Source organism: Brienomyrus brachyistius, chromosome 4, assembly GCF_023856365.1.
Source record: "Brienomyrus brachyistius isolate T26 chromosome 4, BBRACH_0.4, whole genome shotgun sequence".
In the NCBI taxonomy this organism is placed as follows: domain Eukaryota; kingdom Metazoa; phylum Chordata; class Actinopteri; order Osteoglossiformes; family Mormyridae; genus Brienomyrus; species Brienomyrus brachyistius.
In genome coordinates this window covers 3,179,915-3,193,371 of record NC_064536.1, presented here as the reverse complement: position 1 = coordinate 3,193,371, position 13,457 = coordinate 3,179,915, and the positions used below count along the sequence as shown (strand labels likewise).

The window sequence follows — 13,457 nt, the reverse complement described above, 5'->3', positions numbered from 1 at the left end:
GGAGAGAAATAAGTAAGGCTGGGCTGGTATCTGTCGGTGAATCATAGAGAAGCACCTCAATAAAATATCCTCACAGAATCTGTAAGTTGCATAGTGATTCTAATAACCACTATAGGATTTACAATAAGACGTCATTTATATCAGGTGCCTGCCTAGCACACGCAAGCGAACCCGTTTTTCAGAATTACATTTTATGTCTTAAAATGTATCATGACAGTTTCTATTCAAAACAACCTCTTTACTCGACCCCCTTTCGCTTTTAATCGAACCCTTTTGATTTAGCAGATTGCAAATAAAATGATCTTCGCGTTTACTTGTATAATGGCGCATGATAAACTAACCCACTAACCCGATTAGCTTGTTTTGGTGTGGGGAGAAAAAAAGACCGACTCCACCCTCACCTAACAGCGAGCGGTGCAAATAATACAAGGCATGGACGTTGCTAGACTCATTTTACTGGGGCACATGAGCCAGTAGTGATCCGCTCTGTCCCAGTAAAACCTCACATTTGAGTTTTAACAAGCTCTTATATTTTGACAGTGTATTAATTTAGATTGATAATAATGGGAGAAGAACTGATTTCTTTCTAATTCTCAAGGTCAAAGTAACGCAGTTTAATTCAGAATAAAAGGCGAGGCGCGCACTTGCGGTGCGGATCCGAACCTCTCGGCAAGCACATTAGCGTCCGTGCACTGTAGTACGCGTGTCGTAGCCGGTGCACCGCCGCGCACACGCAGCAATCCGTGTGTCGGCGCTCGAAACAAGAATTGGGACTGAGGAATGATAAAACGATGTTACTAAAGTAAATCTGTAAGTAATCCCGATGATTATATTTTGATTTCGATTAGGCTCCGTTATTATTAACGTTTATTGGCATCAGCATGGAAGTGGCAGGAGGATCGAGGTAATCAAGGCTAGTTAAATAGCACATTGTACAGCACATTTCCTAAATACAGCAGGCATTCGAGAAAAAAAGAAACTGTGTGATTTGAGAAATGGGAGCCTGATACAAGGAGAAAGGGTGCATGTGTGTATTGTCTTATTAGTAACTTAATCGGCGCGTCCACAACGTAAAGGGTAATGTAGCACATGTGTCGCCCCACCCTCCCGAACGTCAAACTATCTCATCAGACTTCTTTATATCTGTTGAGTTAAGCCGTCATCGCAGGCTGTAGGTTGCCTTAATACCTCCCCCCGCTGACCATTTCGTATTATGTAATCTTGCGATGCCATGTGGCGGAGAGGGGCGGGACCTGAGGAGGGAACGAGGCGTCCGTCAAGCGTGTCCGCGTCTCCCATTGGCTGGAAACATGCCTTCACTCGCCGTAATGTTTTATTACCGCGCCCACGTGACCGCCCCGTCCCCTTTTCCTAAGGGCGCGCGCCTGAGCCCGGAGGAGCGCTCGGCGCAACGTCGGGATCCGCAAGGGCGCTTGCGGCTGTACATAGGCTCCCGTTGAAAAGCAATCCCAGGTTGTTTCCCCCGCCCCTTATTTTTCCCTCCTACTACTTGGCACAGTGCGGACCATGGCGGCCGCTACCAGCAGCGGCTCGGCCACGGCCGCTCTGCAACTGAAGCACTCCGGCGGCGAGCATGCACGGAAGCGCATCGATCCCCGCAGGAGACAGGCGGCTCTCTCCTTCCTCAGCAACATCTCGCTGGACGGGCGGCCAGTGCAGGACGACGGCGAGAACCTGGGGGACGAGGGAAGTTCAGTCGAGGCCAGGACTAGACAGAGCCTAGCGATGCATCCGGCTGGCGCTCCGGCCCAGGCATTCATCGGTGCCAACCAGGCTCTCATGCTCGGCGCCCGGGCTGGTTTCGGGGTGAACCCCGTCGGCAGTCCGCCGCCTTGCGTCACCCCGGAGGGCATCGCGTTTGGTCGCGTACAGTCCGTCTTCGGTGCTCCGTACCCGGCCGTGTCGGCAGCGACTAGAGGGAGGCTCCAGACTTTCACTCAGGGATTTGCGCCTGCTACCTTCTCCAGGCAAGCCGCCCAGAGCTACTGCTGCATGGAGGGCGGACAGATCGCTAGCTCCGCTCTGGACATGCAGAGATCCAGGTAAACTCCATCGGGCTGAGTGCATGGGGATCCTTCAGGATTGCACCGCTGTCACCCTTAAAGTTCAAAGAGAAAGAGAATTTACAGAAGAAACCTTTGGACGCCACAGTGGGCAATTATTTAGATCAGCCCTATCCCTTACAAGTCTAGGGATTAGCGGGCGATCGATACCTGCCTTAAACCTTACGATGTTTAAGCTGTCAGCTTCACATGGTCCACAGTCACTATGCATCGCACCAGGCTGAATAATGTGTGCGTTTCGCACACTGTCACCAGTCCCCACCTGTTAAACAGCGTGTCCCGTCATTGCAGACTGTGTCCAATGTAGCAGAGTAACTGGACCTGGAAAACATCGTCCTTTCTTGTATTAAATTGGTTTAGATAAAAAACGTCAGGTCCTTTTCAGCTGGGTATAAAGCTGGCGTTGCTTATTATAATAATGGTGGCGAGAAACTTTTCCATACAAAAACCTGTATTGTGTAGAATAAATTTAATACCCCGCTTCTTTGTTTCCGCCCCGAAAGCCGACACAATACTTTGCAACTAAATACTTAATATTTCAATGAAAGGATGGAATTTTACCGTATTCATAACCGCTTATCTGTAATTTTGGTCGCTGGGATCCGGAGGATTCATGGAGTGGAGGTACACCGTTGACGTGTGTCTGCGTGTTTCTCAATGCGCTGCCTTAACCGATCTGTGTTTTAATGGATCTCCAAACACGAGGGGAATTTGTCAACCCACGAGGGCACGAGACAGTGGCAATCGCAGGTGTTTATAATTTATCTTCAAACGCTTCCAGTTGAAGCGCATAAATCTTTAGGTCATCTGTTACACGTTACTGCAAAGCTCACTCAATGTGTGCATTTTCAAACTGCCGAAGTATGTATCTAGGAGTTTTGGTTTGTTGTCATCTTTTGAGTAAAATAAAATACCCCGTCCAGGTCTGCACAGCGAAAGCTGTGTGGTTCCTTTTTGGGGGTATCGGCACTCGCCGCCATCATGTTTGTGAGTGACGGTATGGCACAGGAGGTGACCGTTAAAGTCTGTGCAGGTGCTTCTAAGAAACTTTAAAAGGAAGGGGAACGTTGCTGTGCTTCTGATATTGGAAGCAAAAACCCTGTTTTGGCTGTTAAGTATAATCCCCCCCAAGCTGTGTGCACTGCATGACTGCAAAGATACTGGGGGCGGAGCCACATCTTAAGGAAGGGTAAAGGCTGCGTAATGAATCCAAGGTACTCGGGGTCTTGCTGACAGGCCTGCTGCCAACAGAGATACCCGTGGCAAACTGCCACCTTCTAGGATATCATGCCCGCAGGGAACCTGTGTGAGTAAAGTGGCCTCAACGGGGGGGGGGCGTTTGGCAGATTCGGTGCCGCACCTTCTGCGTAGATCTTGCAGTTCATACCAGAGAGGTGCAGAGTGTATCCAGACATTTCTAAGAATGTGAAGCGAGAATAGATATAGAAGTGCTTGGTGGTGATCTCTACTAATGGTTTTTCAGTAAACGACGAGTCAGATGGGTCCCAGGATTTGGGTTCGCCTCCATTCCGAAAGGCCCGGTGAAGTGGCTCGCGGGTCCCATTATCTATAGCGCCAGGTGGAGGTGTTTCAGAACCGGCTCAGAGGCACAGTGATCTCTGGCCATGGGGCTCGAGGGTTTTTTTGTGAGTTTACAGACACCCGCAAGCTGCAGCTGACATGTGGGCGAGTGCTGTACTGAACCCCCGACCCTGTCTCTGCCTGCGATTAAAGAGGAATAAAGGGGGACCCCCCACTGCAGCCAATCCCATCTCTTCCCCTGTGACCTTTGGGTGACCTTTCCCTGATGTCTGAAGCTGATCAGGATCTGCTTCAGTAGCAGGCGCGATAAGTACCCGTGCGGGGCTGGAATCCGCACAAACCAGTGGCTGGTTAAGAGCCTGTACTGGCTGGCGTCTCACTGGAGTTTGGCATTCCTCGCACAAGTGTCACAAAGGCGGGAACCGTCCTGGACTCCGCGTTCCTGACACGCAGCAACTCCACGGCTGCTGAATCTGCACAGCACGCCTCTGTCCCTCCCAGCCGCGGCGGATTGTCATCTCGGTGGTTCCGGATTTAAGGTTCTGCATCGGATCCTGATTATTGTCCGAGTGGAGAAATGGCAAATGTCAACAAAACTTGTCAGGATTGCACTCTTCCTCTGGGAAATAATCAAAAAAAGATTATGATAATAAAAGCGTGTGATGTCTGTCATGTCCTTTCTGAGATTCTGCTTAGGAAAACTTTAACCCTTACTTGGTTAACAAGATTGTGTTTCGTGTTGAAGATTGGGCTCTGCGGTCCGTTCAGATTAACCTGCACGGAGCCGCTGTCCACAGCTCAGCGAACGATTAGGACAAAATGACTCTTAACCGACCTACACAAACTCCTGCTTATTTAGTGCCTTTTGGTAGCAGGCTGGACAAAATCGTGTTATGTTCCTGTTGGGAATGTTAGGCCAGTTAAACAAGCAGCTGTCAGCTCGGTGCAGGTCTGAGTGCTTTGCTAAGCCATCTGCAGCTTTCCTTCTTTACCCCTGGTGCTGTTTTGGGCAAGCAAAGGAGCACCAGCAATCTAATATATCGCTGCCGCGTTAGGCTCCTTTCCACCCCCAGGTGTCATATTGCGTTAAGATGATTGGCTGCTCCTCACACGCAAGTTAAAAGAAACACACCGTTGTGTAATACTTGTTTTCCTGATTTCTTGATTCTTAGTGCCTGGGAGACCCAGAAAAGGGTTTTATGAAAAGTTTCGCTATTTGGCTGCAGTCACCTGATGGGTGTGAACTTAATTGTAAAATTAATTGAACACAGCATAGCATCACATGCGCCGTTTCTCCTGTAATGCTGATGTCAGCAGAGATCTGTGGCCTGTACTGCGATGCGGGTTTACTGGCTTATCGGGGTAACTTGTCAGATTTAAGGTACCACAGTTGAAATGGTTCATATTTCTTCACTTACATTTTGCCCAGACTACCTTAAATCCGACAAGTTACCCCGATAAGCCAGTAACCCCGCTTCATAGTACAGGTCACTGGTATATTTTGTAGTTTAAATCTGCCCCCCCCCCCCATAAGGCTTGCCTGAGATTGGCCTCCAGGCCCTACAACGTGAACCTGAGTAATGTACTGCTGGGTCAAACCTTCTCTCTCTCCCTCGGGCTCTGGGACAGGCTGGTGTTGTGTGTAGCCTCTGTGACTGTTGTTTATTATTTCAGCTTGTTTTTTAGCGATTCGATCCCTGTTGTGTGTCCCCCCCCCCCCCCTCTCTGCTGGTGCCCCACACCACACCTGCAGCACATATGGACTTTCCCACACGGGTCAGGTTAACGTCCTGCCTCTTAAGAACTCCCTGCGCGTGTGGGGGCGTTCGCGGCATGCGCCGTCACCCGCCGTCGCCTTCTGGATTGCGAGGAGCATCACCTTCGCGTGACGTTCTGGAACATCTACTCGTGACATCCTGAATCCCTGAAGCTGACGCCTGCTTCCTAATGGCTTCATATTCAGTGTATCGTTTTTAATGAGTAAGGCCTATAAATGCTGTAACTATTTAACTGCTTATGTCGGAAGGACATAAAATTTTATTGTAACGGAAGGTTGTGGTTCGGAGCTGGTTAGTGCGGCTCTGGGGGCGACTGTGCAGAAGCTGATGAAACGACGAGAGCGATGAACTGGGACGTTATTTGGGGGCGGGAGTGGAAATGAGGTTAACACCACCAATTTGGGTGGGGCGGAGGTGATATCATTAGGTTGTTGTTTTAATATAAGTATGGGGGTCAGATAAACGCCAAAATGAGGTTATTCTGGGGGTCATAACCTAGGACTGGGTCAGGCTTTGGGCTCTGGGCGGGGGGGTCACTAGGGGTTGGCAGCAAGAGCAAGGTGCACTGATCATGTGACTTGGTCACATGACGGCCCCGGGTCATGCATAAGCTGTCTGCTATCTGGGGATGTTTACAGCTCCAGAACATCCCAACATGCACGGTCAGCTGACATCATCTCGCCACAGTCTGCACTCTTCCGGTGACATCGACTCGGTGAACGTGGGCTCTGCTGTTAACGACAAGGATCTTGGTGGCGGATTTAAAACCAGGCGATGCGGAGAATCGCCTTTGTTGTCTCCGGCGGGATGAGCAGCGTTACGAGGGCTGGTGAGACTCGGTTTGCCGTGAGCTGTCGAGCGCATCAAGGCTGCAGAAACCCTTTGGCTGTTTTAACGCGGGATGTGGACATTCGGCATGTCGTCTCACTTCTGCCTTGAGTGACTGGGGAGGGGAGCAAGAGGACGTTTCGCAATCTTTGGCCGGCCCAAGCAGGCAGCTCGGAGTCTGCGCTTGCTACATCTTCCGGCATCCGGTGCGAAACACCAGCAGACCCCCCCCCTCCCCCCGTCTCCAACCCCCGACTCCAGCCAGGGAGGTCGGAGGGAGACAAGTTGGTGACGGGGGGGCCCATAAACACTACCGACAAACAGCTTCGCTCCTGTCGGGATAAACTGCCTCAATCTCAATGGCAGAATGGTTGGGGGGGCTCTGCTCAATAAGGGCTTTCTCTCATTCCCAAATAACTCCTTCCCAGTGGGAATAAATCCCTCAGCGCCTCTTCAGTCGTTTGTGGGAGGAGCTAATTTGTGGGACACTGATTTGTCCCTAGTTATCATCGGTTTTTGTGTGATACCGTTTGGCCTGTCCTCGAACCCGGGCCCTTAGTGTTTCATGTGCCCACTCATTATTTCCTTATCAGCCGTCACTCATTCCTGACCTTAACCCTTGAAGCACATGGAAAGGCGACCCTGCTCCGGATCTTTCTGTCCCCCCCGTGCATGAATCGGTACCTTATGTTCCAGACGTCCGTCCCTGAAAAGCTCGTCATTTTCCCTTTCCGGCACTTTCTTTTCAGGGATGCGTCGACGGGCATCAGCTGTTTCCCGTTCATTGTGTCAGTCTTGAAGAGGATTGGGCCTCTTCTCTGTGCTCTGAGCAGTCAGCGTACCCCCCCCCCCTCCCCTGGCTTTGAATCGCACTGAAACTAAAGCCTTTCCACCTCCCGCTCTGGTGCGATTGGCAGAGATCTGCCAGCGCACTGAAATGTCAGCTGACAACCCGCTGGACTTACTCTTCAGCTTGGTGAAAAATAAGTTTTTAATTTTACCGCCCCCTATTGGCAGGAAACTGCATCATCTATAAATGAGTTTTTTTTTTTATTTACTACATAAATAAGTGTAAATTGTGCTGACCCTAAGCAGGAAAACTACCCCCCCCCCCAGGTCAGCCAGCAGGTGTTCAGATTATGGCTGTCAGCATATTATTTATTTACTTGCCTAGCCAATCCTTTTACCCTGCCCTGAGCCTTGAAACTTTACCCGATTACAGCTTGAGGATATTGTACCAGTGTCCTTAACTGCTACGCCCCCTGCTGGTAAGCAAGTGGTGTACGGTTTGCTGCAAGACAGGAGTATCTGTCACAGGCGCGGTGAGACCGCCTTCTCTGGTTTTCTCGGCCAGACCCCGCATAGTCTGTAGGGTTACTGGTTCATAAAGCACTCTTGGCTCGACGCCGTTCCGCTTGGAGTGGGAGTGCGGGACCTCAGAGGACCTCGGGAGTCACATGCCAGGTTCTGCAGGTGGACAGTTCAGAGGAAGGCGCCCGGCACTGCAGGAAAGATGGTTCTAGAACTGCGGGGGGTGATCCTTGTCAAGCTGAGCGGTCCACGTGATGCTGAGTGTTCATGACCAGCAGGCCTTTCTGCACTACCTCCGTGTTGACTCAGCTGGGGCTGGTGTGTGCATATTGTGCGTGTGTGTGTGTGCATGCATGCTTGTGTCTGTGTGGCTTGCGTGGCAAAGTTCCAGGGGTGGGTGTCTCTTGCCCACACTCGAATGAGCCTTCACTGTTGCCCAGATGGTCTTTATCTCCACGGAGACGGTGGTCCACGTCTCACGATTCATCGCCGGTGTGACTGAGGGGGGGCTTCGAGACCCTCCTACGCCCCTGGACTGTGCGGACGATTCAGTCCGACGCGCTCTTCTTTAGGATTAGATTCTGTATCGAACGTCTCCTCAAAAATGAAGGACGCTTCCGGAGATGTTGCCGATCTTACGGCTGTAGACCGTTCCATGGTAGATTTAGCCGGATTTATAGTCCTGACTTTCCACACGGGAGCTGGAACATCAGTAATGGGGTCTTTCGTTTTCCGTGGTCTCTCGCGGTCCTCTTGTGTGGAGTGACTGGTCGTGGTCTAGGTTAAGGGTGTTAGTTCTGCTGTTGCTCATAATGAAAGATGTGAAGAACATGGCTGAGTGGTTTGGTGTGGCTGCAGGGGAGGGTGACAATATCGATTGTCACAGTGAAAGTCATGCTACCTCACTGCTACGCTGTGCCTTTTCAGTTGTAGGTAGGAAATTACACCAACCAGGTGTCAACACTGAGCCCCAATGGACTTGTCACACCATGCAGGCTCGGTCAGCATGATGTCATTCGCATGGCGGATGTCAGAAATGGCCGGTTCTCCTCAGTGGTGGTTGCCACAACGGCGTGGTGCTCGGGTGTGAATAACAGGCAGCTAGGGCTTTGTAGCCTGGGGGGGGGGGCTCCTCTGTGGTACCTTAGGGTAACGTACTTACCAGGATTGCACCAGTGAATTAGCTGTGTCACTGTATAAAAAATGATACGGAATACAGTACATCCATCCTCCAACTGCTTATTTTACTCGAGGGGGAGGGAGGGGGGGGGGTTGGGGCTGGAGCCTATCCCAGGCAGAGGTGGACATTTCAGGTCCAGAAAGTAAAAATCCAGACCAGAATTTAGTTTCAACCAACCAGTTGAGTACACTGTGACTGTGACTGTTTATACTCAACTGGTTGTTGAAACAAAACCCTGGTCTTTTACTTTCTGGACTCTTATCCCAGTCAGGACGGGGTGCCGGTCCATCACAACTCTCATGCACAACAGGTGATTCAGAGACGTTATCTTAACGTGTCTGGAAACCGGAGGGGAGGGGTCATGTGACACTGGAAGAACATGCAGACTATGCACACGTGCAAATAGCAGAGGTGGGATTCAGACCCCCAGTTTCAGGCCTGGTGAGCCACCAGCTCATCCGTTATATGACATCAATCCCAATAAATTTTCACTGTGAAATCTCTCTTCACTGGGGACCCAGGGCAGTGAGTGGGTCAGTGGGCTAAGCCTCTGTGCCCGAGATCAGAATATTCGGGCCCCAGCCTCCGTCAAATAGTCACATGTCCATGTGCTCTTAACCCCCCCCTCCCAGGGTGCTGGCTGACCCTGTGCTGTAACCCCCCCAGACCTGCTCTCACCTGTCTGTCTCCTGGTGAGTAATATGGGGTAGGCAGAGAGCGAATTCTCCCATGGGGGGAGTGTCTCTGTTCTGTTTCATCTTCTGTGTTTGGTTCCCTGAGCTGAATGAGCAAAAAACAAAAATCCGACAAAAATATCCCCTGTAAGCTTTGCTGTTATACGCAATAACATCTGAAAAGAGAGAGTGATCGCATTTCCTGACTCTGCTGGCAGGCCCGTATGTGTGTTTTTTTTACGGGGTATTTTTTGCATACTTGGTGTCAGCGCTGCAGGAACGTAGCAGCTCGGTGAGACCTGGCCCCCCACCCCCTATGGAAAACAGCAGACATGATACCGCGTTACATCGATTTGTTGGGACTGGAGCCGAGCTTGTATCTGGCAAACAGAGAGCGGGGCAGTGGGGGTGAGCTGGGGGGGGGTCCAGTCCATCTCTCTTGAGCTTCTGTTGAGGCGTCCTGTAAACCAGCCGTGAAATATGTCATATTTGGATGCAGTTGATCTCTCGCGCGATCGCGTATCCGCGGCAACATACTCTTGTCGTTCTTCTTGCGGTACCAAATCCAACGAATACGTGCAAGTCCAGAATGAAGCGGTGCTGAAGATCCCTGGGAACGTGCTGTGTAATCTTTGGCCCGCTTTGCTCTAACGCTTCTTAGAGCAGTGAATCTGCAGTCCGCAGCAGTGAGGGGAGACTTTTATTAGCTACTTTCAGTTCAGGACGTACATATTAAAGAAGCTAATTCTGAAGGAGGAATTTGCCCCGAGGCAATTGGCCGATACGTTACCAGCTCCAGGCTGGGTCAGGGCACCTGGCACGTTCTCCTCCGCTCTCGCTATACGTGGGCTGCAGTGCTGCTTCTTTAGCCTCGACGTCTACATTTTAAGCTGAAAATGCTTCAAACGGGACCACATGAGAGAGACTGGCTGCAGCTGGGTGGCTGACTCAGCGAACGCTGTGGACTCCTATGGAATTCGCTTGGGGGTATTTGGTGCTTCGATCCATTTTTAGTTCGAGGTCCGATGGACGGACCATCAGCACGCTGGAAGGGAGGTGACCTTCGGTTTGGGGGGTTTAAGGGAGGTGGCCTTTGGTTTGGGGGGGTATAAGGGAGGACAGACGGATGTTGCAGGCTGGTCCGTCGCTCATCTTCCTTCTGAATAAAGCAGCGCACCCCCCACCCCCCCCAAACTATCACATCATCCAAGGATGGAGGGGAGGTTCAGATGCAAGGAAATTCACTGGGTATATACCACCCACCATGTGCATCCCGTGGTGGGCTTTATTCTTACCCTAAGGCATGCATTCCCCCATCATAAGCTACGGCTCTTTGACTCATCATTTACCAGTATTTCTGTTTTGCTGAATAAACGATGCTGATGTCGCATGCTGTCCTCCCTGTGCGGCCTGTCATCTGTCATGAGTATTTGTGGTTTTTCTTGTGGATTCCTGGTGACAATGATTTAATTGCCGGCAGACCTAGAGTGTCAGCATGCTTGGCCGGGGATGCGCTATGGGCCCTGTGTGTGTGTGTGTGTGTGTGTGTGTGTGTGTGTGTGTGTGTGTGTGTGTGTGTGTGTGTGTGTGTGTGTGTGTGTGTGTGTGTGTGTGTGTGTGTGAGAGAGAGAGAGAGAGATTAGGCTGGAAGGATGTGTCTTCTATTCGCCTCAGGGAAACAACTCTTGGTCAATCTAGGAGACATGTATGATAACGTTCATTAAATAAAAATGTCTCCCACACAGCTGGCCGGTGAGAATTATTCACTTTAAACTGAGCCTGCTCTTAACCTCCCCAACCCCCCAGGCATGGCTCTCCAGGTCCTGCCCCTCCTCCCCTTTTCATTGGGTAAGGCCTGTTAGGTCAAAGGTCAGAGGGCGGTGCCCCACTAGCCTGGCAAGTCTGTTTGGGAGAACATGTTGATCTGAGGAAAAAGTGAAGAGTCATCAGCAGCACCCCCGTCAGGCAGTGGGGTGGAACATTCCTTTATGAGAATGGAACATTCCTTTAAAAGATGGCTGCCACCACTAGCGTTTGAGAAACCCTTTGGCATGTGTTGTTTTTTTTTTTTTTAAATAAATCAATCCTTCTCATTTGAGGCACTGGTGATTAATTAGTTTGAACGTTCCTTCAGTAAAAGCCCCACCCCCCTCTCTAAAGTGTGTGTGCTCACTGATCCGCTGATACTGTGGGTTCGTCGCTTTCCATTCCTCGGTACCCCCCCCAACTGTTTGCGGATTTAGCATGGTGAACCGTGTAGCTCCTTTTTCATAGCCTCACATTCGTGCTTCTGCTGCCTATAGATCAGCTGTGGATCACAGATTTCCTGTTTGGTAACGGAAAGTGCCACTCTGCACCCTTGGCCTGGCTTATCATTGGAGTCTTCAGGCTTTAATTAGTTACTTTGATCCACCTTTTGATTGTTAGACTACTGTCTGTTGATCAAGTTGTTCTGGCACTGTTTAATCGCCTTTTAAATTTAAATTTTAAATAAAAAATTAAAAAATTTGTTTGTGTATCTGTTTTATACTGGGAAATGAAATTAGATCATTTCACCCTGTAGCAGATGATATAGACGGGTGGATGAAATCCACTTGTGCCGTTAAGCTTCTGTTCTTTTGGCCTCGTCCCGTTTCTCAGCCATGAAACCGCAAAGCCGATAAAGAAATTGTTTTGGCTCCCGCTCCGCTCTCTTGTGTTTTGGCTGTTAAATGAAGTGGACGCGATGAAATTTCGCACTAATTCGGGCTACATTTCCGGTTGTGGGGATCTGCGAAGTGAACGCTCTTCCGTTAAAGAGCGAACGACGTGTCTTCTGTCGTGAGCATCTCACACCCGACCAAAACATATAACGTAGCTGTAGTCGTGGACGATATATAGTTTTCGTACTGTCCAGACATTGTATTGTGGTATATTTTATTTTCAGGGTTTTTCAAAATATCTCTTAGTAGTCGGGGGGGGGGGGGTCCTTCTCTAATATCGGGTCAAAACACAAGGATGACCTTTGTGTGGGTTTTACGGTTTTGACATCTACCACACTCTGAGATAATGGCTGATCGGTCACGCCACTTTCTAACCAGTGCGCCGCAAAGGACTCAAGGGACAGGGAGAGTCACGCGCATGACTGTCAATCTTGTGACTTTCGGATACTTTACTGGTTCAGAAGGACTCGCCGGTGTATAGGTTTTGCGAAAGATGTTTCCGAGATCTGTGCGTGTTCGCGTTATCGGTTCGCAAACAAGTTTGCGACATTAACTCTTCATACACAGCATGATTAAGGCCCCGTGAGGTTTTTTTAACAAAAGGAGATTTTAAAGGCTCCTGTTTTTGATACAGATTTATACTAGCAGAGCTATTTCTTCTTTATCTTTAATTTATATCATCATACAGAAGTTAGTATTTTACTGAGGAAGTTAAATTTAATCTTGCTCTGGACTAGATATGCAGTCTGACCTTGAAACTCTATTGACTACTTATGTTCCAGCATGCTGCTTTGCACGATTACTAGTCAGTAAATTGATAGTAACAAGGATATAGGAATTTCACTCGGGGGAAAAAAACGTGATATTTTTACTTATGCTTTTAGGATCTTGGAAGACTGCAGGCTACTTTCTAGAGCTCTTTTCCTCAGGAAGTGATTTGCGTCTTTCTGCGACTGACTGACCAGCGGCGACCGCGGTCCGCCGGGATCCGGTGTACGGGCGGCTTGGAGGTCGGGGCAGGCGTGCGGTTTCAGTGAAGCTGGGGGACACGGGCGCCTCTCACATTAACCCGCCGTCTTGCCGTTACACGCCTCTGACGGAGGATACCGGTCATGTTATAGTCCGGATCGCTGAGCGGTGCTTACGTTTTACGTTAATTTATTTAGCAGACGCTCTTTTTCGAATTGGCGTACAGGCGAGGCAGCCGGTTTGTAGGAGAGAGGGCTGTTGCAGCTTCCATGAAGTCAGGATGAAGCTATGAAGGTGATGGTAAGAGTTACACTGTCACCCCCCCCCCCCAATAAGTGAACCCTTGCATTTATTCGGATGGTGTCTGCATTTTCTGTCCAGACCTGAGA

At 50.0% G+C, this 13,457-nt stretch overlaps 1 protein-coding gene and 1 long non-coding RNA gene across 3 annotated transcripts in view; one reads left to right on the top strand and one right to left on the bottom strand.

The window, feature by feature from the left end:
* The first annotated feature begins 1,382 nt into the window (after nt 1–1,382).
* cables1 (Cdk5 and Abl enzyme substrate 1) overlaps nt 1,383–13,457 on the top strand; it is a 28,498-nt gene continuing 16,423 nt past the window's right edge. For both annotated transcript variants that reach the window (XM_049011227.1, XM_049011226.1), the window contains exon 1: nt 1,383–2,063. In XM_049011227.1, coding sequence (XP_048867184.1) covers nt 1,528–2,063 — 536 coding nt within the window. In that variant the 5' untranslated portion in view covers nt 1,383–1,527. The remainder of the gene's footprint in view (nt 2,064–13,457) is intronic.
* LOC125740288 (uncharacterized) lies at nt 1,982–2,781 on the bottom strand. The gene is made up of 3 exons (XR_007397498.1): nt 2,646–2,781; nt 2,347–2,405; nt 1,982–2,119 (listed from the first exon to the last, which is right to left on the bottom strand). It is a non-coding gene; the product is annotated as an uncharacterized LOC125740288 (long non-coding RNA).